We start from the raw sequence: 26,175 nt of genomic DNA on the forward strand, positions 1-26,175 counted from the left end.
CAGAAAAAAAAATTATAACGTAAGTTTTTTCATTTTTTATTCTTCAATAAATCATTATTTTCTAATAAACAAAACATATGATAGCACAATATATATTAATGTTTTTAAAACTATCTTAATGTTCGCAAGAACAGTGTTAACGATATTTAATTTTTATATTTTATCTATATTAAGTTTAGTACTCAATATTAAAATATTTATTATATAACCAAGTTAAAGAAAACAGAAAACTGATTATAAAATAGTGTTTAAAAAGAGTGTTAAAACTGATTAAAAAACTGATTATAAAATTTAAAAAACTGATAATTATAAAAATAAATACGAAAACTAATACATTTAAAGCCATCTCAGTTTATAGAATAAGGCAAAAATAAACCATTTATAGACAACTCTACTATACACCAATTCTTTACTTACATCATTTTTTTTTTGTTAAAATACATTTGGATACTCCGCGTCCTGCAAAACAACCATTCGATCTAATTCAGACTTGTTCAAATCAAAAATTATTGAGGATACTTTAAATAACTTTTATTATATTTTATTAATTTCGCATTTTTAATAATGAAAGTCGACTCGAGAGAGTCGAATATATTAAATATATTTATACTTAATCCAATTATAAATATATACAGTACGGTCGATGTCGTGACTGCCTTGAAGTGAGGCTTTTTGAACCTTTGCGCATTGTGCATTCGGGAAGAAAATAATCAGAAAGAAATCCTGTCACATCTGCGGAGTCATCCACACCTTTAGGGTGGCCACAACTAGTTGATCGTACTCTAGATGCATTTAAATGACAGACAGAAAAACTGGCTTTTCTGCATGAGACGTGTCTTCAGTTATTTAATTAAGAAGTGATAATAAAAAATAGTAGTATGATTTCTTAAATAAATGTATTTTTTTTACTTAAAAACAATATGTTAAGATAAAACTTAAAAATTTCTACTTTCTACTGAGAGAACCTGGGAACCTAGTGTTAAGACACTTCGTTTCCATTAAGACATTTCTGCTCAACACTTTCCGAAGAATTCTGGAGGCATTGCGTTTTGAGTGGTGGAACTGAACTCCACGCTTTGCCTCCTTACCAGGGCGAGGAAATGAAAATATTAAATATTTAATTTGGAAATCTAACCCACAACCGTTCCCATTCGCACTACGCTTCACACGCTTGTGCTCCTATACCACGACTGGCGACGACTATACACATATTTTTTTATAACTTTAAATACTGTTGAGCTACAGTTAACTTCTTAACATTATATTCAATCTGTATACTCGTCTTGTCTAGCGCACAATTTATCTTTGCTTTTAGCGTTAAGCCCGCCTTTTGTACATTGTTTTTTTGTAATTTTGTGCAATAAAGTATATATAAATAAATAAATAAATTACCAATATATAAAAACGTTTACATTACCTCGCTAGGAGACTCATGTAGCCTGTGATATCCGGGGGGAGGCTGCTGGGACTTCCCACTTGCTAATTTTAGAGGCAGCTGCTGTTTTACCATTTGCTGTCAACATAATTTTTTTTACACTAATATTACATTTTTCGTTTAAACATCGTAGGTAAAGTAAGATTTTATATTGATATTTTATTGGATTACTAGTGGAAATGAGTTAACTATCAACAGGAGTGTGTATGTATGTGTGTGTTTGTGTGTGCGTGTGTACCTGCATGGCAGGTGCGCGTACAGTGGCGCGCGTCTCGTTGTGGGCGGACAGCAGCTGCGGCGGAGGCAGCGCCGCGCCCGACGACTCGGAGCCCGTGGAGCCGCGGTTATCTGAACATCGAGATAAGATAATAGGTTGGCAACGGCGCGAAATTTGATTATTAACGTGGACGATGCATTGTAGATTCGATTCGGACAAGTATGATTTTTTTTCATTTCTTCGGTGTGGTAACAGAACAACGTCGTTGAGTTCTACCACCCAACATTCAATCCCGTATATATTAGAATAATCTGAGGAAGTGTAAGTCACTCGTCCCATTTTCGAGATATTGCATATTGAGCGGCGGATCATTTACGAAACGTGAAAATGAAAATTATTTATTCTCCTGGAATTAAAAAGTTTAACCGACAACCGTTGCGTTTATAGTCAGATACTATACCGATACGCCACGACGGCCGCAATTAATACATTTTAAAAATAAAAAAGAAATTGATTTTACTAGTTACCAAAAAATGATAGTAACTATCATATTTTTTTTGTATACTTAAAAAAATATTAGAAAACACTCACTCCTCCATTTTGGCTCTTTCCTTCTATTCGTGTCACTAATACTAGAGTCCGGTGAGAGGGTACCAACACTCGCAATTTCCTCTTGAGATCCACCTAAATAAAAAAGATATTTTTAATACCTTTATACGTTTATGGTGTAAGCGGAAATTGGACCGCTTACCATTAATTTTTAGATATTACATGATGGTGTCAATGTGATGGCACACCTATTTAAAAGTACTAGTATTAGTAAGAACAAAATTCCTATACCTCGAATATTATAACCTTGTAGAATATGTGTAAAGAATACAAAATAACATACCATGTTGTTGCAACCGCTCCAGTCGTCGATATAATCTCTCCCGTTGTTGTTCCACATCCTTTTGTTGTTCTTCTAACTCTTGCCGCGCCGCTTGTAATTGTCTTCGTTCTATTAAAGACATTTTTTTTAAATACAATGTTTAAGTTTAAAATAAAATGTTAAAGTTTGTTTGTAAGTAAAAAACAATCCGTTCACCACCCGACGAGACGAGAACATAACGCCTCACTCACTTTCAGATCTTGTTTCTAACCTGTTGATATAATTCCATTGGCTACTCGTTGTGCTTTTCAGTTTGCCCTCTCTGCTATACGCCTCAACTGTACGTGTCTTTATTGCTCTAACAGATATAAACATTTTATGGAACTCAACGTCGCATTCACATTCTTAATCTCCAGCCGCTGCTCGTTATGCTTATGCGTGTCGTGTACACCGTATCCCGCATGTAGAGGCAGAGCTTAGAGAGGACCTACGAGTTTTTTAGACCATTCTCTCGTACATATGACGAGGCATTGTCTGGCACATGGCGGTACCTCACCATCATCAACTAAATCTCATGTGTTGAACTCCACACATGCTTAGTTCGCTCTCCAAAACTACACTCACCGTGATCAACAGCATCTCTATCGGCTGCCCGCTGCGCTTCCCAGTTGGCCCTCTCGGCGGTGAGCCTCGCTTGCGCGTGTCTCAACTCCTCGAGTTGCGCGTCGTGTGCCCGCGTGCCGCCGCCCGTGGTTGAACACCGCCACGCACATAGCTGGGCTTCTAGACTGGGGGACGAGAGTAAGAAGTATAAGTTATAAATTTAATGTTTTTTTTTTGGATTTTAGTGACAATCACATCGGAACTCAATACTATGAGGGCGACAAAAACTCTATCGTCTTCCCTTTCTCCCACTTACCAGTGTATAGTAGTCAATTGCTGCCACACGATACAAGCGAGGGTGTACACTGCGTGCTGCAGGCGCAGGGCCGCCGCCGCCTCTGAACCCGCACCCTCTGCGGGGGGAGTGTCCGAGGCTAACGTGCGAAGTGTTACACCTGGGAAACGTGTCAATGAAAATATTTCTTTTTTTTTCAGCTTCATGCTGTATCCCGCGCACAGCAGGGTGGGTAGATAGAGGGAACGTAGTCCCCAACTTTTCGCTGAATTCTGGAGGCATTACATTACTGAGTGGCCGAACGCCGCGCTTTGCCTCGACACTAGAGCGAAGAAATGGAAATATAAATTTAAATAAATATTTTTTTTACTCGACCTGGAATCGAACCCAAAACCAGTCGTGTTTACAGTCATACTTTGTGCCCTTGCGAAAGGACTGGCTTGAAATGAAATTATTTCAGTTTTAAACTACATGATTGTACGGGATGCCGTACGAGTGTTTATAAATAAAACAGTTTTCTATGATAAATATATAATATTAATGCATCTAAAAATATAATGAATTAAATGCAAAAATGTATTGAGCCACGCGCGGTACTCTTAATGACCGAAAGCGATGAACTGACGTATTATAATTAAAATATTGGTATTGAGTAATTTAGGTCATATAAAATGCAAGCTAAGCGCTACATGTACGCGCTTGCTCGTACATATTCCCGGGCGGGAAAGATGAGGGTTAGTAGAAGAGATGAGATGCTGCGATGATAACAAGGTGATTATTACAAAATTGCTTAACTACCATGAACCCCGTGATTAGTAATAATGATTACAAGATGATTACATTTTTTCCTTAACATGTAACTTATACTAGAGAAGTGTTCAAATATCCCTCGGGAACACTAAATCTAGGTGTCTCTTTCACTAATACACTTGCACTAACATCTACCACTTCACTACACTGAACTGGCTGCACTGTAGACTGAGTCGGTACGGGCGCCTCTCGGGTCGGGGCCGCCTGTGGCCCTCGCTCCAGCGCCCATTGTGCTCGCCTTCTGCTGCAATAGTACACCCATACTGCTCCCCCGAGGCCCACTAAAGCGAATAATATGTATATCGCTGCATAGTGGTGAACGTCGTGAAAAGACATTCCTGCTAAGGGTTCGGTATTTTTCATTAATTCAATATGTTTCTGAATATCTTGAAGCTGAACGGTGTAGTTACGAGATAAGTCAGAGATATCATTTGTAGAAGCACTCGGTAAGGAGATGTTTATTATATGATTAATCTGTGATATTTTGATTGGTGGTATGATAGAGGATATATTGACTTTGCTCTCCCTTTGACTATGTGAGACAGAAAGGAACTCAGAAAATTTGATAGTACATCCTCCATCGACGGTGAAAAATCCAGAATTAATTAATTGTAGTGGCGTAATTTGATCGTCACATACAAGTCTCATATGACAAGGTTCACAACAAAAGAATATATATTTGTTTAGGCTGCTCAATTCCAGCCATCTGTTCTTGCAAGTGGAAATTATTGTTTTGCATTTTCTTTCCTTTGGCATCGTTTTACAAAAACTATATTCATCTTTAATAACATGAATAGATTTTCTAAGATGGCATAATATTACCTCAGAGTTTCTCTGTAAGCATAATTTTAAATCCCATTGCGTAAGCTGTAAGAAAGAGTCATGCTTCAGATTGACGGCCACGTAGTCGGCCACCGGCACCACAACTACCTCATTGTTGGTACCTATGCGGTGCGGTATGGGGAAAATTTTTAATATTTCAAAAACGTTGTCATCCATTAGGGGAATCATTATCTCAAATATAATAAATCTGCCAGTCACCTTTGTACGAACTTGCAATAAATTATAAATTTCTGATAGACTTTCAGACGTTTTAATCGGCAGCGACAATTCCTTAGGAAGCTGCTCGGAGATAACTACCAGTTCGTGCCTCAGTTGGTCGGGTGTGAGAAGATGAAAGTTAAATTTCCCATTATAAATATTAGTTACAGCATCTAGAAGTGTTTTCTGAATATTATTGAGGCTAAATATTAAGTTATTTGTTATCATAGAAGTTGCCAAAAAATCATTAACGAGTGACGTATTTTGAATTTCTATGTTTACTTGATTAATGGCTCCTTCTATGGCGTTCAGTTTTTTATGAATTAACTTATGACTTTCATCGATGACTTTCTCAGTGCCTTTTAGTAGATTAAACTCTGCTTCTACCACGGACGTCTGATTTTTCCATAGCAGAGCTAAGTGATTTTGATTTTTTCTTATTAGATCTATGTCGCTCTCATATTTTTGGGCGAAACTGTCATCTAAAACCCCAAACAAGCTGTTTGCAATATATCCGACACCATTTATAAGTCCGCGCTTGTGACGTACGTTATTGTTTACATTGTGCGTCATTAACAGGTTGGTGTAGTATTGCAGTTCGCTCACCTCATGCCGTAGCTGCAATAAGACGCCGTCGCAATGTGATCCTGATTGTATTTTTTCACAAATATTCTCCAGGTACTTTATGTATTTCCCAAGAGCCTTAATGCCTTCTAAATACGGTTGAGTATCGTAATACTCTACCAACCGCCAGTCGTCTCTAATTATTTGCATGTCTTTAATATGGTCGAAATAAATACTATTGTTACTTGGTAAGGGATTTATATTATAAAAGGACTGACCTAGTGGTATATTTATAAAAAATAATAATAAAGAAAGTGCTACGGAGGCAAGGCTAACGGTTTTATTTTTTGTTACAGATTTAATAGAATTTTGTTCGTTATTTACGGGAAGCCTACATAATTTTATAACTGGCCTTTTCATGAACCCGTTTTTGGTTTTAAGCGTCACGACTCTTACGTAGCCGTCACTGCCGGGGTGTAGCTCTACTACGCGACCTAAGGCCCATTTCCCCGGCGGGAGATTGTCTTCCTTAATGATGACAATATCGTCTATTTTTATATTAGATTTAGGCTCCCTCCATTTACTACGAGCGGTAAGTGAAGTTAAATATTCCAGGCGCCACCTATTCCATATATCATTCAATATTTTTTGGTTGAGATGCCACCTAGTTCTAAGGTCTGTCTCTGTGTCATATAAAGTTAGAATAGGACCGCTACTTAAAAAGTGTGAGGGAGTTAAAAAATTCAAATCATCAGGGTCTTCGGTTAAGGGGCAGAGCGGGCGCGAGTTCAAACATCCCTCTAATTGAGCGAGCAGTGTAGTGAACTCTTCGAACGTCAAGTTTTGTTCGCCGACAACTCTTTTCAGATGGTGTTTCAGAGACTTAACTGCAGCCTCCCACAGTCCACCTGCGGATGGCCAAGAGGGGCAATTATGATGCCATTCGATACCCATATCTACAATTTCAACCTTAAATTCTTGACTTTCTTGGAGCTCTGTCAACTGTTGTCTTAATACGTTATTTGCTCCAATGAAATTTTTTCCTTGATCACTGTATATGTGACCCGGAACGCCTCTTCTGGCTATCATCCTGCGCAACGCCGCAATGAAAGCAGGTGTTGATAAGTCAGAGACGAGTTCCAAGTGTACAGCCTTGGTCGCCATACACACAAACACTGCTATATATCCCTTCGTGGTCTTAATACCACGGCCTTTGCTAGATTTAACGTTTACGTGCCCAGTGTAATCAATACCACAATGAAAGAATGGGCGTGAAGGGTTTGTGCGCGCCGAGGGCAAATCTCCCATTATCTGTTGCTGAAGGTCAGGACTATGCCGCCTACACTTAACGCACATGCGAAGCCGCTTCTTCGTAGCGCTGTTGCCACCGATAAGCCAGTATTTGCGCCGAATTATCGCGGTTGTTAGTCGCGCACCCCCATGGTAAGTAAGCTCATGTGCTTGGTCGATAATGAGTTCCGCTAATCTCGTGTTACAGGGTATAATGGCAGGATGCTTCATCTCAGGATCGATGTTCGCATGCCTAAGCCTGCCGCCGACTCGTAAGATGTCGTTTTCATCTATTATAGGATTTAAACTAAATATTTTGCTATCTCTGCTCACGGCTTTTCCTATCTTTAGACTATGTATTTCTTGTGAAAAGCTTTCAATCTGACAATTTTTTATAATTAAATTCCTAGCCCTATTTACCTCTAGTATGCTTAAATAACTTTGTTTTTTATTTTTTGTAGTGAATCTTAATATCCACGCCAAAATTCTTATAGCTTTAGTCAGTGAAGTTTGCTTTTCAATTATTTGCTTAATAATTTCGCTACCGCTTAATAAAACATTAACTTGCTTATTAGTTTTTATGTCTTGATTTGTAATATATTTTTGTTTATTTTCCTTTTCAGGTATGTAGGTTGGTAGCCATGCCGGTCCATGCCACCATAAGTTATGTTCTCGAAGTTGAGAGGCCATAAGTCCTCGGCTCGCGCAGTCAGCTGGGTTCTCTTTAGATGCTACATATCGCCAAGAGGTAGCCGGCATCGACTCTGTGATTTGTTTCACACGGTTCGCCACGAAAGGCTTCCATCTGTCGACCTGGCCGTAGAGCCAGCCTAGGACGACCATCGAGTCCACCCAACCATGAACGGTGATATTATAGTGGACGAGGCATTTTCTAATTTTTGCCATTAATTTTGACAGTAATACTGCGCCACACAGTTCTAACCGAGGCAGTGAGCATTTTTGACTTAGTGGCACTAATTTTGTTTTCCCTGCCACTAAAACTACTGTGGAATTATTATAACGTGTTATCTTACAAAATACGACAGAACTGTAAGCTTTAGTACTTGCATCACAAAAGCCATGCAGTTCTATGATATCACCCTCGTGACTTTGCAGCCACCTTGGTACTTGACACTGGCTTATTGAATCGATATCTTGTTTAATTTTGTACCATTCTTCAGCTATGTGTTGTGGTACCAGTTGATCCCATGCAAGATCTTCCCTCCAAACGTCTTGAAACAATATCTTAAGCTTTGTAGTGAGAGGAGAGAGCCAACCTAGCGGATCAAAGATCTTAGATATCTCCGATAAAAGCGTTCTTTTCGTAAGCTTGGATGTTGTAAGTAGTTGCGACTGAAATGTGAAGTTATCGGTCTGCGGGTCCCACCCAAGCCCTAAGGTCTTCGTTGACTCCACTTGCTTGAAGTCGAAGAGATCTTGTGGTTGAATAGGTACGTTGACGTGCTTAAGTAGCTCAGGCGAGTTTGATTTCCATTTTCTTAAGTGAAAACCACCCTTCTTCAATAATTTATTCATATCTGTTTGTAGCTGTTTGGCAGCTTGAAGCGAGTGGGCCCCATGAATGAGGTCATCCATGTAAAAGGATTCCTCTAGTACGCTAGGCGCTAAACTATCTTGAAAGTTCGGCCTCTCGTCGTGAGCTAATCGTTTAAGCGTCATCATTGCAAGGAATGGAGCCGCTTTAGTTCCATATGAAATCGTAGCTAAGTGATATTCAAGTAACTTTTTATTTGGATTATCTCTCCACAGAATCATTTGCAAATTCTGATCTTTATTACTAACCCATATTTGCCTAAACATCTTTTCAATATCGGCAGTAAATGCATATTTAAATTGTCGCCACTTAAGAATAAGATCCATTAAATCTTGTTGAAGATTCGGTCCCCGCAACATAACATCATTTAAACTTAAGCCTGATGACGTTTTACTCGATGCATTAAATACAACGCGTAATTTTGTTGTCGTCGAATCGTTTCGGGTGACACAATGGTGAGGTAAATAACATCTAAGGAATGCATTACGGTCAACAGCCGCGGGTGTCATATGTCCGAGCGACAAATATTCTTGAATGAATTGCGAATAATCATTTTTAATTGATTTATTTAATTTAAATTTTCTTTCTAAATTATAAAATTGAGCTATTGCTTTTGGTTTAGAATTCCCTAATTTTTCCTGGTACTCGGGTTTCAGTGGCAACCTGACTTCGTATCGCCCGTCATCTCGCCTTTTTGTAGTTGACTGGTACAATTCCATACACCTTTTGTCTTCCAATGATAAGTCAGACTTTTCCGAAAGGTCCTCAATTTCCCAAAATTTTGGTATTTCTTCGAGGTTATGTAAAACTACATTGCAATGAAAAGTTTTTGTATTGCCACTCAAAATCCAACCAAGTTGCGTTTGTTGAGCGGTCGGTAAGGTCGAATTTACTCTGCATATTCCATCCATAATAACAATAGAATATATATCTGCGCCTAATAAAATATCTACCGGGCGACTTTTATAGAACTCCGGGTCCGCCAGTGTAATGTGATCCAGGTATGACCAGTTCGATTTTTCTAATGTACAACTAGGTAAGTTTTTAAAAAGCTGTTTCATTATTAGCGCGTCGGTTTCAAAGGAAAAATCGCTTACTAAAGATGAACAATGTAGTGTGACCATACCCTTACTATTGCTTTCCTTATCGCCGACACCTGAAATAACCCCCCTTACACCGTTGCCGCGGGATTTTCAGGGTCTGTGCTGCGTGCTCTGTAATAATACTAGTTTGTGAGCCCTGGTCTAGCAGTGCCCGCAAGATACAGAAAGAACCATTAGCGGCTTGCACCTTTAACATTGTAGTAGGGAGTAGGATCTCGTTTGGATCCTCCTGAACTGACACGTGTGAGTTGCGTGGAAGTTGTTTTTCTGCGCTGGCATTTTCCCTTGTATAAGCAGAGTTGCCCCCGCGCACGCCCGTGCCCTCACCGCTATGACCGACTTCCGTCGATGCGCGCGTGTATTGCGATTGCATAAATGCTTCATGTAGAAGTCGATTATGTGCCTTATTGCACTCGCGACAAGCTTTATTTGACTTACATTGCTTACCCTGATGATTTGATAAACAACTTATACATAAATTTAATTTATTTGCAGTTTTTAGCCTATCGCTAGGTAGCATCTCTAGAAATTTCTGACAGTAATAGATTCCGTGATCATTATTGCGACACAATGAACACCTATATATTGACATGATATTACTTTTATTATTGAGAACTGGTGAAATTACTTTACTATTATTTAAGGACGTTTTATGATAATACGATTTGTTAAGCTGACTACTAGGATATTGATTTTTATTACTGACGATATTTTTGTGCATAGCGCTGTCTTGTTTCCTATGCGACGACTCTAATGAAATAAATTTAGCTTCTAAATACTGCAAAAATTCTTTTAGGGATGGCAATTCGCGCGGGTTATTTACCGTTTGCATATAATCTGTATAAGATGCGGTATCTAATTTTTGAGTCAATAAATATACAATTATAGGGTCCCAGGAACTAATGTCTACCCCTAAATTTTTTATTGCATTGAGACATTCTTGTGTTGTGTCATGCATTTTTTTAATTTGAGCGACTGACTGTTGTTGCATTATAGGCATGCTCATGAGCGTGTTTAAATATGATTGAAAAATAAGTCTTTTGTTATTGTATCTTTGATTTAATATCTCCCAGCAAACTATATAATTATCTGCTGTTATATTTAAATGTTGGATGAGTCTCTCAGCTTCTCCTCTTACTTTGGACTTGAGATACTGCATCTTCTGTGCGTCAGACATGGCATTATTTTTATGGATACTCTCACTGAACAAGTCCTTGAATGAAACCCAGTTATTATAGCTTCCGCTAAACGTAGGAATTTCCAACTGAGGGGTGGATTTTACAATATGGGCTACGGACCATATCTTTTTATTAATGGCCTTTTTGACGGCCTGGTACTTATTTTCATACGCTAAGAATGTACTCTCGTACTCCTCGTTCGATCCGTTCAGCTCGCCATCTAGCTCCCAGTGCAGGGTGTCGATAACGGACCAGCGGGACTGAATCGTGCGAAGCAGATCTTCTAACTCCCATCTCTCGCTTATTAAATCTAAAGTCATACCTTCCACTGTCCGATGGAAGGCCTTGAAATTGCTTTGTTGCTTTCTCAGCATGTCCACGGTTTTGCTATCCGTATGGGAGTGTTGTAGAGCAGCCCTACTGCTGCCCGGTTGTGGATTAGACTCTTGTGTTTTCAGTGGGAACGTGGGAGGTTTACCGAGGGGAGATTGTGGTTTCTCTCCAGTTGTAATATCACAGCTCTGGATATGAATCTTAATAATATCATACCTCTCTTTCATCCTCTCCAGATCCTTAGCAATAGCATCACGAGTGTGAATCTCTAACTCCTTATTCGATAGTCTCGTAAAGTTAGTCTCATACTCGAACCAATAGCTTTCTAGAAGGTCCAACCTCTTTTTTATGTACTCGGGAGTCCTTCTACTTGCGCCGTCTTTCTTAAAATTTGTGTATACGTTTTCTATGGCCGATGCCAGCTGTTTTTGATTAGCCAAAATATCAGCCACCGACGACATCGTTGAGAGAAATAATATAAAATAAATGGACAGATCTTACTTGAAATCTGCGCCTGAATCCTTGGTGTTCAGGCGATTCTCACTGGAACTCTTAATGTCACAGCAAGGGTCGAATACTACTCACTATTCTTCTTGATCGAACAGTACACGTAGTACACGAAAGTCACTTATAGTTAATGCACTGTGTCTCTACAGGTACACCGGTACACGGAACCGCACACACGCGGATGTACAAGGGTTCCGTTTTTCTATAGGCTCGAAGGACCAATATGTACGGGATGCCGTACGAGTGTTTATAAATAAAACAGTTTTCTATGATAAATATATAATATTAATGCATCTAAAAATATAATGAATTAAATGCAAAAATGTATTGAGCCACGCGCGGTACTCTTAATGACCGAAAGCGATGAACTGACGTATTATAATTAAAATATTGGTATTGAGTAATTTAGGTCATATAAAATGCAAGCTAAGCGCTACATGTACGCGCTTGCTCGTACAATGATTATTCATTAAATAAACAGAATTGACTGACAGTGAAATGTGTTGATGTTGTAGGGAACATTACTTATTCTAAATTAATATTATTACATTTACTAGAATCATCCGCACGCAGCGCATTGGAACAACTCAAACCTGTTCCGAGTTTTTTGTTATGCGTGCCGTAGGCTGCTAGCCAGCATCGCCACGTTTAAAGAGTCGGCTAGAATCGCTTGCGACATTCACTTGTGTATCCATTGCTCTCTTAGCTTGCACTCAATTCTCAACCTTAACTTCTTGCTATTACGTGCTAGTTTAGCTTGTATTTTCTATTGGTATTTATTTAAATTTCTTTATTTCCTTCTGTGATTATTTTCTCTTCACGCATCTGTGAGTTAAATAAATTTGGACAATTTCTCCACAAAATTTGGATTTTTAATTTTACTCATTTAGTGTAAAATAAATAAGATCATATTAAATAGTGGTATCACATCTCAACCGCTATATTGGTGACCCCTAAATTGGTGAGCACTACAATAAATACCTACGTTTACTGCTGGCAAGAAGATTTAAAACGGCAGGAGGCCATTTTAACGACCTTGGCAAGTGACCTCTGATACAAGATGGAGGACGCGACTACATCCAACGTGTGCAGAATTGGCGTGCGTATTCCACCATTCTGGCCGGAAGAACCAGCCCTTTGGTTTTCACAAATTGAAGGTCAGTTTGCTTTATCTAATATAACAAGTGATACTACAAAATTTTATTACGTTGCCGCTCAGTTAGATAATCAATTTGCTGTCGAGGTGAAGGATATTATCATTTCTCCTCCCGAGACGGATAAATACATCACTCTTAAAACGCAACTGATTAAAAGATTGTCTGCGTCTCAAGAAAAGAAAGTGATGCAGTTGCTGAGGCACGAGCAGCTAGGTGATCGCAAGCCATCACAGTTTCTGCGATACATGCAAGATCTTGCGGGTTCATCTGTCCCCAAGGATTTTTTAAAAACATTATGGTCGAGTAGGTTACCACAAAACATTCAAACGGTTATAGCTTCACAGCCTGATCTGCCTATCGAAAAATTAGCTGACCTGGCAGACAAGGTGCATGAGATAGCACCCTCATCACCACAGGTCGCAAGCACATCTGCGATGGCCACACCCCCTGCATCCTCCATGTTGGAAGAAATGGCCAAGCAGATCCAACTCCTGACCAAGCAGGTATCGGAACTCTCGACCCAGGTACGTCACAACTCGGTCTCATCAAAATTTAAAGAGCGTTCCCGGAGCCATTCCAGACATCGCAGGAAGTCGACTACCCGGCAAAAGTGTTGGTACCAATTTAAATTTGGTTCAAATGCTAAAAAATGTGTGCAGCCATGTAATTACGGAGAGTCGGAAAACTCTCTGGGCAGCCGGAAGTAGCGGCCAACGTCTGCCCTTTACCTACAGGCCGTCTTTTCATTACCGACCGTATTTCAAAAATGCTTTTCCTCATTGATACTGGCTCGGATCTCTGCGTTTTTCCACGGTTGGCTACCAAGGCGCCCTGTACCAAGACAAAGTATGAACTCATGGCGGCGAACGGTACAGTCATTCATACTTACGGTCCTACATTGTTACACTTAGACCTAGGACTAAAGCGTACTTTCACCTGGAAATTTACCATCGCTGATGTTTCAAAGCCCATTATCGGCGTAGATTTTTTGATATTTTACAATCTTCTTGTAGATTGCAGATGTCAGCGACTCGTCGATGGAAATACCACTCTGTCAGTGCAAGCAATAAAAGAAAATATCTCCGATGACCTTGCGTCAGTCAAAGCCATTTCGGGAGAATCAAAATACCATCAGCTGCTTCATGAGTTTCCAGAGGTAACGAGACCATCAGGTACGTCTTCCTTACCTAAGCATAATACCGTGCATTACATCAAAACCGTTCCCGGACCACCGGTTACCAGTAGACCTCGTCGTTTAGACCCAGTTAGACTGAAAGCAGCCAAAAAAGAATTTGACGATATGCTGTCACAGGGAACTGCCCGCTCCTCTAACAGTTCGTGGTCGTCCGCTCTGCACTTAGTTAAGAAGAAGGACGACGGATGGAGACCATGTGGTGATTATAGGGCACTCAATGCTCGCACAGTACCTGACAGGTATCCGATACGCCATATCCAGGATTTTTCCTACCAACTCTCTGGTTGTACAGTATTTTCAACTATCGATCTAGTCAAGGCGTACAATCAAATACCAGTACACGTCAATGATATCCACAAAACAGCCATTACAACTCCTTTTGGACTTTTCGAGTTCCCGTACATGACCTTCGGACTGCGCAATGCAGCACAAACCTTTCAGAGGTTCATGGACGAAGTGCTACGTGATTTTGATGACTTTTGTTTTGGTTACTTAGACGACATTTTGGTATTTTCCAGTTCTGAAGAACAACATCAGCGCCACATCAGACTACTCTTCACCAGGCTCAAAGAGTATGGTGTTTTGATAAACACATCCAAGTGTGTCTTCGGGCAGCGACAGGTAAAATTTCTTGGTTACCTAGTGTCAGATTCTGGGACTCAACCTTTAGAGACGAACGTAAAGAGCATAGAGGAGAATCCAGAGGATGTCCTGACTAATATCTGTCCGATATTTGTTTGTGGGCATACGGGTACGCGACCCCGGATCCTCGAGCCGCCACTCTTACATCCTCATCCAGTCCGTAAGAATGGTGTCCTAACTCCCCCCCTTCCCCTCCTCTTTTCCTTAGCTCCCTCCTTTTACCTATCCTACCCCTTCTATTTTCCTCTCCCCTCGGTTTTTCCCCACAAAGGGGTTTTGGAGGTCAGACGGCAGTCGCTCCATTTAAAAACCGCCAACCGCCACTTAAATGGACCGAAAAAGAAACAAAAGACTGGGTACGGCTAGGGCGTCGCCGCAAAACGACGCGCAGGCACATCGCCCTACACCTGCGACAAGTGGGCAAGGGCTACCGTGCCATGTACGGGCACGGCTAAAGACGCTAGTACCCAGAAGGAAACTCCGCTTTGCAACGTGGAATATTGGCTCTCTGACCGGACGATGCAGGGAACTCGCAGATGTACTCATGAGACGTCGGGTCCAGTGTGCCTTCCTCCAGGAAACACGCTGGAAGGGCAATAAGTCCCGTAACATCGGACAGGGTTACCGGCTTATATACACTGGGTCACCTTCGGGTAGAAACGGTGTAGCGGTAGTGCTTTCTGAAGAGCTTCAGAATGGGCTCCTTGAAGTTGACCGTCGCTCCGACCGCTTGATGCGGGTGAGGGTACTGATTGAGGGCGTTATCACAAACTTAATCAGTGCCTATGCTCCCCAGGCGGGATGTAGCGCGGCCGAAAAGGAGACATTCTGGGAGCAGTATGAAGGGGTGCTACTTGCTGTGCCGTGTACCGAAGTGGTCTTAGTTGGGGGGGACTTGAACGGGCACGTCGGTAGGGCTGCTGAGCCGTATGAACGTGTTCACGGGGGTTTTGGGCACGGTCTTCGCAATGCAGAGGGAGAAAACATTCTGAGAACCTGTATTGCGTCTGATCTGGCCGTCGTGAATACGTTCTTCCAAAAGAATTCTCAGCACCTTATCACGTATAAGTGCGGGTCCCACTCAACTCAAATAGACTACTTATTGACCAGACGGTGTCATATGGGCAGGGTAACTAACTGTAAGGTCATTCCAGGCGAAAGCCTAACGGCCCAACATCGTCTTCTTGTCATGGACTTTAACGTCACTCCGAAGAAGAAAGTAGCCGAGAAACGTAGGCCTCGGATCAAGTGGTGGTTGCTGAATGGACCGATGCAGACCGACTTCCTGGCAGAGGTGAAAAGTCATAATCTTTCGACTAACACCGAGACTGCTCAGGATGCTTGGGATCGGGCTCAGTCGGCAATCATTGCGGCAGGCAGGAGAGTTCTTGGCGTTTCTAGGGGAGGACGTGTCATCGACAAGGAGACATGGTGGTGGAATGACGAGGTCCAGGAGGTGACTCGTGAAAAGAAGGCTGCCTTTAAGAAGTGGCAGGAATCCAACTCTCCTGAAGACAGACTGGAGTACACAGTAGCTAAACGTGCCAGTAAAAGAACTGTAGCCAGAGCCCGCAGTGAGAGTTTGTCACCATTGTATGATAAACTTGAAACTGTGGAGGGGCAGAAGCTCATTTACAAACTGGCACGTTCCCGGGATAAAGTGACGCAAGATATCGCAAAATGTCTTTGCGTCAGAGACTCCCAGGGCACGCTGCTCTGTAATCATGACTCTGTGAAGGAGAGGTGGAGAAGCTACTTCCAGGAGTTGCTGAATACTCAGCACCCATGCAGTCTTCATCACGACCCACCGCCTAACCTCGGACTTATTGCCCCAATAACCCTTGACGAAACACGTAATTGCCTTCGACGCATGAAGAACGGAAAAGCGGTGGGACCTGACGACATCCCGATCGAAGCGTGGAAATCGTTGGGCTCTCTTGGTGTGCTCATGCTTACTGACCTTTTTAACCATATCTTGAACACTGGTAAGATGCCGCATCAGTGGCGGCTTAGCTTTATTACCCCTATTTACAAGGGAAGGGGCAGTGTTCAAGATTGTGGTAGTTATAGAGGCATTAAGCTTATGAGTCATACCATGAAGCTCTTCGAGCGCATGATCGACCTCAGGCTCCGCCGAGAGTGTACTGTCTCTGAGTCTCAATATGGATTTCAGCCAGGATCGGGCACCATGGACGCCATTTTCGCCCTCAGAACTTTGATGGAGGCATACAGGGAAAAAAGGAGAGCTCTGCACGTGGCCTTTTTAGATCTGCAGAAGGCCTTTGACTGTGTGCCTCGTCAGTGTATCTGGTGGGCATTGCGATCCAAAGGGATCCCTGAGGCCTATATTGAGATTATCAGGGGCATGTACCACGATTCCGCTTCTATGATTAGGACTGCTGTTGGCGACACTAGACCCTTCCCGATTACAGTGGGGGTTCACCAGGGCTCGGCTCTTAGTCCGTTCTTATTTAATGTAGTGCTCGATACTGTCTCGGCTCACATCCAGGACCAGCCTCCATGGCTGATGATGTATGCCGACGACATAGCACTCATTGCCGAGAACCGACTGACGCTGGAGCGTAAAGTGATCCTCTGGAAGGGTACGCTTGAGAACGGCGGTCTTAAACTAAATGTGTCGAAGACAGAGTACATGGCCTGCGGGAGCCGGGACTCGAGCATCATCCTTATAGGTCCTGAGCCAGCCGTTAAGTCGGAGAAGTTCAGGTACCTTGGATCCGTTATGCACGAGTCTGGAGGCATCGACCACGATGTCCATGGCCGGATAAGCGCTGCCTGGGCCAAATGGCGGGAGGTCACTGGTGTGGTCTGCGACCGCAGAATACCGCCCAAGCTCAAGGGGCTGATATACAAGAGCATCGTCCGACCGGTTCTTTTATACGGCAGCGAATGTTGGCCAGCACTATCTCGGCACACTCAGGAGCTTCACGTCACGGAAATGAAGATGCTGAGGTGGATGTGCGACGTAACGCGGTCTGACCGCATACGCAACACATTCATTCGAGGTAGTCTTGGGGTCCGTGACGTAGCGGATAAGCTCCAAGAGCGTCTCTTGAGATGGTTTGGCCACGTTACGCGCCGGCCTAAGAACTATGTCGGACGCAAGTGCCTTGCTATACAAGTTCCTGGGGCGCGACCTCCCGGACGCCCAAGGAAGCGCTGGTTGGATGTCGTGATGCAGGACATGAGAGCCAATGGTCTAACCACCGAGGACGCAAAAGATCGTGCAAAGTGGAGTAGGTTAAGTAGGAAGGCAGACCCCGGTAATAGCCGGGATTAATGCCAGGAAGAAGAAGTAAAGAGCATAGAGGAGTGCAATGTGCCGAAAACTGCTAGGGAATTACGACGTTTCCTCGGTATGTTCAATTTTTATCGGCGTTTTATTCCCGACGCCGCAAATATCCAAGCACCATTAGATGCTGCGCTTCTAGGACCTAAGATGAAAAGAGCTAAGCCGATCACTATGACACCGGAGATGATGGAAGCCTTTCAAAAATGTAAGACTTGTTTATCTCAAGCCACATTACTGGCTCACCCAGATCCTTCTGCAGAGCTAGCTATTGCCACTGATGCTTCTGATGTCGGAATTGGAGCAGTTCTTCAACAACGTGTCAATAACTTATGGCAACCTCTTGGTTTCTTTTCTAAAAAATTAACATCTGCGCAGAAGAAGTATAGTCCTTACGACAGAGAGCTGTTAGCCATTTATGAAGCCATTAAATATTTTCGACACATGGTTGAGGCTCGAAACTTCGTGATTCACACGGATCATAAACCTCTCACATATGCATTCAACATTAACAGGGAGAAATGCTCACCGCGCCAATATCGGTACTTTGATTATATTTCTCAGTTCACAACTATTATTCAATACTTACCAGGACGTTTGAACGTAGTGGCTGATACTCTGTCACGACTGGAAGAGGTGAGTCGATCTATTGATTACCAGGCTCTAGCACTTGCTCAAGATACTGATCCTGAACTGCTAGGTCTGCTTCAAAAAGGCTCATCGTTAAAACTGGCTAAGGTAGATTTGCCAGACTGTAACCAGAAGTTATACTGTGACGTATCAATGTCTTCTCCGCGCCCGTTCATTACTGAGAAGTTTCGCCGACAAGTTTTTGAAACTTTACACAGCTTGAGCCATCCTGGTAGGACAGCTACAGTGCGGCTGGTTACACAGAGATTCGTATGGCCAGGGATTCGCAAAGACTGTAGAGAGTGGACATGAGAGTGTATACTTTGTCAAAAGAACAAAGTTCATCGTCATACCCTTGCTCCCTTATCCTCAATTCCAACTCCTACATCGAGGTTTGCACACATCCACCTCGACATCGTCGGACCTTTAACTATTTCGTCTGATTTCAGATATTGTCTTACTGTCATCGACCGTTTCACACGATGGCCTGAGGCATTCCCACTTAAGGACATCACAGCTGATTCCTGTGCTGCCGCTCTTCTCTCTGGTTGGATAGCAAGATTTGGTTGCCCTCTTCGAATTACAACCGATAGGGGTCGGCAATTCGAGTCGCATCTCTTCAAGGCACTATCAGCCATGGTTGGTGCACATCACTTTACGACTACTTCGTATCATCCAGCTTCCAACGGCTTGATCGAGAGACTCCATCGGCAGCTGAAGGCAGCTATCATGTGCCATCCCTCTTCGACCTGGACGGAAGCACTTCCCTTAGTGCTGCTGGGCATCCGTAGCGCTTGGAAGGATGACATTCAGGCTTCAGCGGCTGAGCTGGTCTACGGGGAGCCCCTTCGACTTCCAGGGCAATTTCTGGCACCCTCAGAAGACTACAGGGCTGCAGATATCACAAATCTGGTCACTCGTCTTCGTGCTGGTATGGCACGACTCTCACCGAAGCCCACGTCATGGCATAGGACAGGTCCTTTTTATATGCCAGCTGACCTTGCAGAGACAACACATGTTTTTTTACGGCAGGACCACGTCCGCAAACCACTGGAACCACCTTATGCAGGCCCATACAAGGTTCTCAAGAGGACTCCTAAATATTTCAAAATAGACATATGTGGTAAGCCTAATAACGTTAGTGTGGACAGGATCAAGCCCGCATATGTTACACGAGAGGCCGTTCCTGCATCAAAGAGGATAATAACAGCACCAAAGGCTATCTCTCAATCTGACGTGGAGCAGACACTTGAGAGGCGGACAAGAAGCGGAAGAAGAGTCAAGTTTCCAGACTACTATCGCCCTTAACCAGGTCTCTGGGGGGGAGTACTGTAGGGAACATTACTTATTCTAAATTAATATTATTACATTTACTAGAATCATCCGCACGCAGCGCATTGGAACAACTCAAACCTGTTCCGAGTTTTTTGTTATGCGTGCCGTAGGCTGCTAGCCAGCATCGCCACGTTTAAAGAGTCGGCTAGAATCGCTTGCGACATTCACTTGTGTATCCATTGCTCTCTTAACTTGCATTCAATTCTCAACCTTAACTTCTTGCTATTACGTGCTAGTTTAGCTTGTATTTTCTATTGGTATTTATTTAAATTTCTTTATTTCCTTCTGTGATTATTTTCTCTTCACGCATCTGTGAGTTAAATAAATTTGGACAATTTCTCCACAAAATTTGGATTTTTAATTTTACTCATTTAGTGTAAAATAAATAAGATCATATTAAATAGTGGTATCACATCTCAACCGCTATAATGTCAATGAATAATTCAATTTACTCATTCAGAAACAGCCTTAAATGGTAAATTATTGATTTGGGTAAGGATTTATAATATTCTTTGTAAAATAACTGTAATGATTGCATATAGAATCACAGTTTCACATTTACAAAATTAGTAGGAAGTAAGATCTCTCTAAATGTACCTCTATGCTGGTCAGCGTCGAACCCCGCAAAGGTGTCAGCTCGTCGCGGAAGCGCGGGGCTCTGGTAGTGCGCGGAGTGGCGCTCCCCCGCCGAGCTGGTGCTGCGCCCCAGCGCACCGCCACCCGCGAACTGCGACCAGCCCGCGCTAGACGCTTCTAGGGCGTCCTGGGGTAAATTATCAACAAATATTATATTAAAACTATGAAAAGTATATATGAGGCCATCGAATCACTATAAACGCGACGGTTGAAATTTAGATTTTTATTCGGAGGAATGAATTATTTTCATTTTCTAGCCCTGGTAGAGTTAGCGCTGGGCTGAGCTCCCCCGCATAACACGCAATGTCATTTAATATAAAGTAAGAAACGTAGTGGCTTGACGTTAGGTTGCTACGGAGTGAGTCAGAAGAAAAGAAAAAACTTACCTTAACAACCCTGCAAACCTCCTGCCATAAGGCGTGAGTGTCGGGCGACGGCGCTGCCAACCTCACATACTCGGGAAACGCCAACCCGCCCGGAAACGTCGATGTTATGCCTGTAATACAAAAAAAGTCATTAAATTATGTAGCTATGACACATCGCCTGTGTTGTAATTTCGTACCAGGCGAGAATAACTTGATAAGTCGATTTCTATACACATTTTCGAAAATCAAAATTAGCATATAAGTTAAAAAAAAACACTAAAAACTATTTTTCTTTGGTTTCCATAATTTAAGAAAAAAATATATAGAGGTTTTTTCTAATATAAAATGTCTTTCTTTAAGAGACACATAGTTAAAATTATTATAATATTAACCTGTATTAGGCACATCAAGTGTAGATGTTCCAGTATGTCCGACCATTTTCATGTGTAACACCATTTTCTCTTCTAACAGTTGAGCGTGCTCTCTGTCCTTGGCTCTTAAAGCCTCTATAAATACGTAAATTACAAAATTATTATACGTATATAGTTCAAAGTTACATGATATCCTTGAAATCGATCAAATCAAATATATCTTTTAAATTGTATTCTGGTATTTTTGGCCGAATTTAATATCGGAATTTAACGCCGCACTTTATAGCTAGTTATCTAACCAGAGCAGGCAAATGAAAACAAATCATTTCCCTAGTAGGAAACGAACCCAGTCCTGTTTACAGTCAGTCGCCGCCCACGTTTGTTATTTCTAAATAAAATATATACAACTAAGAATATTGATAAATTTTAAACCGAAACTTTGTTTTTGAAGAAGAGTAACATTAAAAACAGAAAAAAGAATAATTATATTGAAATCATGCAACAGATATTTTCAAAGACAAACAAGAAATATATATATTTAAAACATTTAGAAATACATAGATTTTTTTAATTACTTCACGCTTCTTAGCGCACAGTAAGGTACGTTCTGAACGCACCGCCCAATTTTAAAGACACTGCAGATTGAATGGTGGGTCTCAATGCCGTGCTTTGTACACCAAAAATAATTTAAGTATTATGAATAATTTACCGAGTGGCGACCAACCATCGTGTTTCAAGTAAGACGTCCCACTGCGCCATGACAAATATTTGTAATAAACGGTAGACTTACTTATATATAAATTAATTTATTAATATTAATTAATTTATTACTATTTAGACAAAAAAAGGAATAGATAAGAACACGAATAAAAAATGTGAATTGAATTGAATTCTTAATATATGGCGTTTGGAGCGTGCCAGTTGAGCACAATTCATTTCGCCAAATAAAAAATGTGACTAACTTGCAATTGTTGGGATAACTTTTAAATGACATATTCAAAAGTTATCCCAACAATTGTAAGTTAGTCACATTTTTTACGGTGTGACTAAGTTAAACAAAAGTTATAAAGTTTTAAATAAATGCGTGACCTTTAATTTAAAATCGAATCTTGGATTTAGTAAATACAGTAAACATAAAACACACATGCTTTCATGCAAAAATGTTTTTCTCTTTGTTTTTTTTGTTTTGAATCACCTTCGATATGCCACCATGGAGTTTCATCTAAGATAAAACATAAAAAAATCCTTAGAAATTTTAAATATTTATTTTTTCTTATACATATTTTTTTTAATCATCCAATTGAAGGTTGGTTTTTTATCTGGGAATATCTGCAATCAGTGCGTCACTTTTAGCAAATTTGTTGAAATACTGTGACTATAACAATATGTTCTTGTCAAAAAGACAAGTAAACGAGAAAAAATAATACATAACAAAACATACCAGTAATCAGTCTTATATTCTCGTGCCTCGCCTCCAATTGCTTTTGTCTTTCTTCAGCCGAGGTTGCTGTCGTGCCAGCTTCAGATTCTTCTATTTCTTCTGGACAACTTTGTACTGCTCCTCTGTTTGTTATTTTTATGTAAATTAAGTTCTAAATTTGATTTATGTTTATTTATATTCATTTCGTTTTATCCTAACGCTTACCTTCTTTTGATAGTTCCTCACTTTTTGAAACATTGTCTGTTAAGTGGCGAAACTCAACACCGCGTTTGTCGTATAACTAGAGCGAAAAAAACGAAAAAATCCCATTCACAATTCGACCCACAAACGTCGCGTTTACAGTTTACAGTTTCTGCCATTAAAAGCTACGCCAACTACAACATGGCATACAGACGCAATACAGGCGCGGGATACAGGGTGAAGCTAAAAATATATATATAAAAAACAACCAAAACTAACCGTATTGCGTGTATCCACGCAGATATATCTTTAGGTCTGTGGACGCGCAGCTCAAACATTTCCGGCTCGGGGGGTCCATTGCATATGAGATATAAGCCGCGACCCTCCGCACCTGCTTTCTCGCGGACTAGAAGTTTCCAAAGCGATACCACTCCTGTCTGTGAAGGGATCAAGTTGTAGGTTATTTATTAGGCAAGCAAAAAAACGGTGTTATAAAAATAAAAGACAGGCCAAGTGCGTTGAACTTGTGCACGAATTACGGTTGCATACCATTATGTATAGAAATAGCAAAAATAAATCACGTTTGTTGTATGATATTGTTTTTTTAGTTATTATTTTGTTGTTATAGTGAAAACAGTTATAGTGAACACGTTAAAAAAATTAAGGAGGGAATCTAGTGTTAAGATGCTCCGGTCCCCAAATTCCGCCGAATTCCGCAGAGCATGCGTGTTGAGTAGCGGAACTCGACTGCACGACTGCATGCACTTTGCTTTGACGCCAGAGCGAAGAAATGGATATATAAATTTAAATATATATTTCATTTATTATAAATGCGCTACGACTGGCTTCAAGCCAGTATATAATTACTTATTTATAAAATATATTATGTATATTACTTACCTTATTGTCCGGCGTAAAGAATGTATATTTATTATTATTATCGTGTAAGAAGAATAATACATCAGTTAGCACTATTACTAATAACGTTTGCATCTTGCTTCGTCCTTGCATCAACGTTGCTACACCTTCGAATCTATTTCAAAAAATAAAAAAATATATATTTTTTGAATTTCACATGCATATAGCAGGATAGGCAGAGATAACCTAGGGTTAAGACACTCCGTTTCCCAAACAATATTCGATTTCCGAGACATTAAATGTGAAATGGCGGATATCAACGCCGTGTTTTAATTGTGGCTTGGCGGTCAGAGCGTTTGAAGTCTTGGAAAATCAATTAATGTACATTTACATTATTAAAAAATATTTCAAAACTCACTTCAAACTCCTATTGCCTTGTAAAATATCACTTTTCTTAAATTTCCTCCCTCGAAAGTTAGCAAAGGACTTAGCGTCGATACGATGGTATATTTCTAGTTTTCTATCTTCCCGCTCTTTTGCTGCCACTTGATTATCAACATCTACTAGTATTTCCTTGAAAAATAAAATATTATATATAAAGAAAATATATTAGAGCATAAAATTTTAACCAAGCAGTTAATATTATTTGGAAAAATAAATACAACGTCATTTTAGTCAATAACTTAAATAACAAAATAAATTAATGACAAAAATACATTTGTGGCATTTGAGCAAGCAAGCAAAGTAAGAGAACCAAAAACAATTATTTATATTTTATTTTTTCTGGTGTGTGCGTTTATTCTAGCTCACCTCAGAAGCGGCTTAACTGATTTAATTGCACTTTTGTATTTTATGCAGACTTTACTATTTCAAACTTTTTCAAGCTTTCCTTAACATTCAGTGTTTATTTTATTTCAATCGGTTAATAAATAAAAAAGTTCTACCATTTTAAAGAATACTGTTCGACAAAATTGCCATAAATATCTGTTTTATTCAATTGGCTGAAACTTTACTTTTGAAAATAGATACTGTTTTTAAAATTATATTATTACTAGAAAACGAAAGTAATGCAGATTAGTAAATTAATATATACGTAGAAGCGGGCGAAACCGTAAGCGAGATCGCTAGTTTTGAATAAAATTATTTGACTTTGACATCATCTAACCTATAATATAATAATTAATTTCTACACTCACTTTAACTCCACATAAAGCTTTTTGTAACAATTCCCTCTCTGTAGCGTCGTCTCCTGCCGTTTTTAATAAAGGCTCGAGTAGTAAAGGATATTTAGTTAGCCTTTGCGCAACAAATAATACGCATTCTGGTACCCCCTGTAATATTGACTTTTTAAATATCTTTTTGTTTTTAATAAGTTAATGACAATTATTATAAAACCAGTGAATAAATAACATAGTCATTTTAATGCAATTCAGACGTCCAAGAATATAGTATTAGTACTATATAATATAAGTATAGTTTCTTATTTACAATTGAAATATCTTTCACGAAATCTGTAAACCAATTTTACATATACATAACCTTCAAAACACAAATTCCCTAAATAATAATAAAATACCTTCTTCCTTAACAGGGGGTTCTGTTGACATTTCCTTATGAACCTAGCGAGCCTCGGTTCGCGAGCGCAACAGTCCTTAAACACTTCAACAGCGTCACGATGGCGAGCACAGAATTCACCTGAAATGAAAACAGAAACATTTATATTACTTTAAAGAGGCCGCAAGCCACACAATGACACGTGTCAACGCGTAAACGTGTAAAAGTGACGGTGCGTTCGATCTTCCTTCAAGGAAATAAATTATAAATATTTTTTTCGTTGCGATAACGAGGCAAAGCGTTGAGATCTGCCTAAAAACGCCTCGAGAATTCGGCGGAAAAAAAATGGAAACGGAAGTACATACATACCCTGCAATGTACGGGCAACAACGAGAATATAAAAAAATAATAATAATATAATCATTTAATTTACTTTCTATCTTATACTTAGGATTACAGAATTTAGCTTATTCTAGAAATTTAAATATACTGAACCATATGATAAGTGCTCATCAATTATTTTTTTGCTCTTTTATATTAATATGAAAATATATTCAGGTTTTTACTAAAATAATCATGCCACATTTTTATTTTATCAGCAAGTACATAACCTAAAATAAAATAATAAGTTGTAGCCTAGTAAATTTCATAGTTATAGGACGTTAAATCGTTCTCGTAGGCATTTCGGGAATCCTCTTG

At 40.3% G+C, this 26,175-nt stretch overlaps 1 protein-coding gene across 14 annotated transcripts in view; it reads right to left on the reverse strand.

Annotated features, from left to right (window-relative positions):
- cyst (rho guanine nucleotide exchange factor 18 cysts) overlaps window positions 1-26,175 on the reverse strand; it is a 54,579-nt gene that overhangs the window by 5,554 nt on the left and 22,850 nt on the right. For 9 of the 14 annotated variants that reach the window (XM_085192081.1, XM_085192071.1, XM_085192077.1 and 6 more), the window contains 16 exons: window positions 25,499-25,617; window positions 25,119-25,253; window positions 24,341-24,495; window positions 23,965-24,097; window positions 23,344-23,501; window positions 22,885-23,006; window positions 22,639-22,665; window positions 21,465-21,578; window positions 21,094-21,203; window positions 20,669-20,834; window positions 3,443-3,581; window positions 3,148-3,311; window positions 2,545-2,652; window positions 2,244-2,336; window positions 1,674-1,783; window positions 1,418-1,513 (listed from right to left, as the gene is read on the reverse strand). In XM_085192081.1, coding sequence (XP_085048207.1) covers window positions 1,418-1,513; window positions 1,674-1,783; window positions 2,244-2,336; window positions 2,545-2,652; window positions 3,148-3,311; window positions 3,443-3,581; window positions 20,669-20,834; window positions 21,094-21,203; window positions 21,465-21,578; window positions 22,639-22,665; window positions 22,885-23,006; window positions 23,344-23,501; window positions 23,965-24,097; window positions 24,341-24,495; window positions 25,119-25,253; window positions 25,499-25,617 — 1,949 coding nt within the window. Of the gene's footprint in view, window positions 1-323; window positions 460-1,417; window positions 1,514-1,673; window positions 1,784-2,243; window positions 2,337-2,544; window positions 2,653-3,147; window positions 3,312-3,442; window positions 3,582-20,668; window positions 20,835-21,093; window positions 21,204-21,464; window positions 21,579-22,638; window positions 22,666-22,884; window positions 23,007-23,343; window positions 23,502-23,964; window positions 24,098-24,340; window positions 24,496-25,118; window positions 25,254-25,498; window positions 25,618-26,175 lie in introns of those variants that run through there. The other 5 variants (XM_085192072.1, XM_085192082.1, XM_085192076.1 and 2 more) reach the window with 2 other exon arrangements.

Source organism: Heliconius melpomene, chromosome 10 (genome assembly GCF_056956725.1).
Source record: "Heliconius melpomene rosina isolate 202511_hmr_F chromosome 10, ASM5695672v1, whole genome shotgun sequence".
NCBI lineage: Eukaryota > Metazoa > Arthropoda > Insecta > Lepidoptera > Nymphalidae > Heliconius > Heliconius melpomene.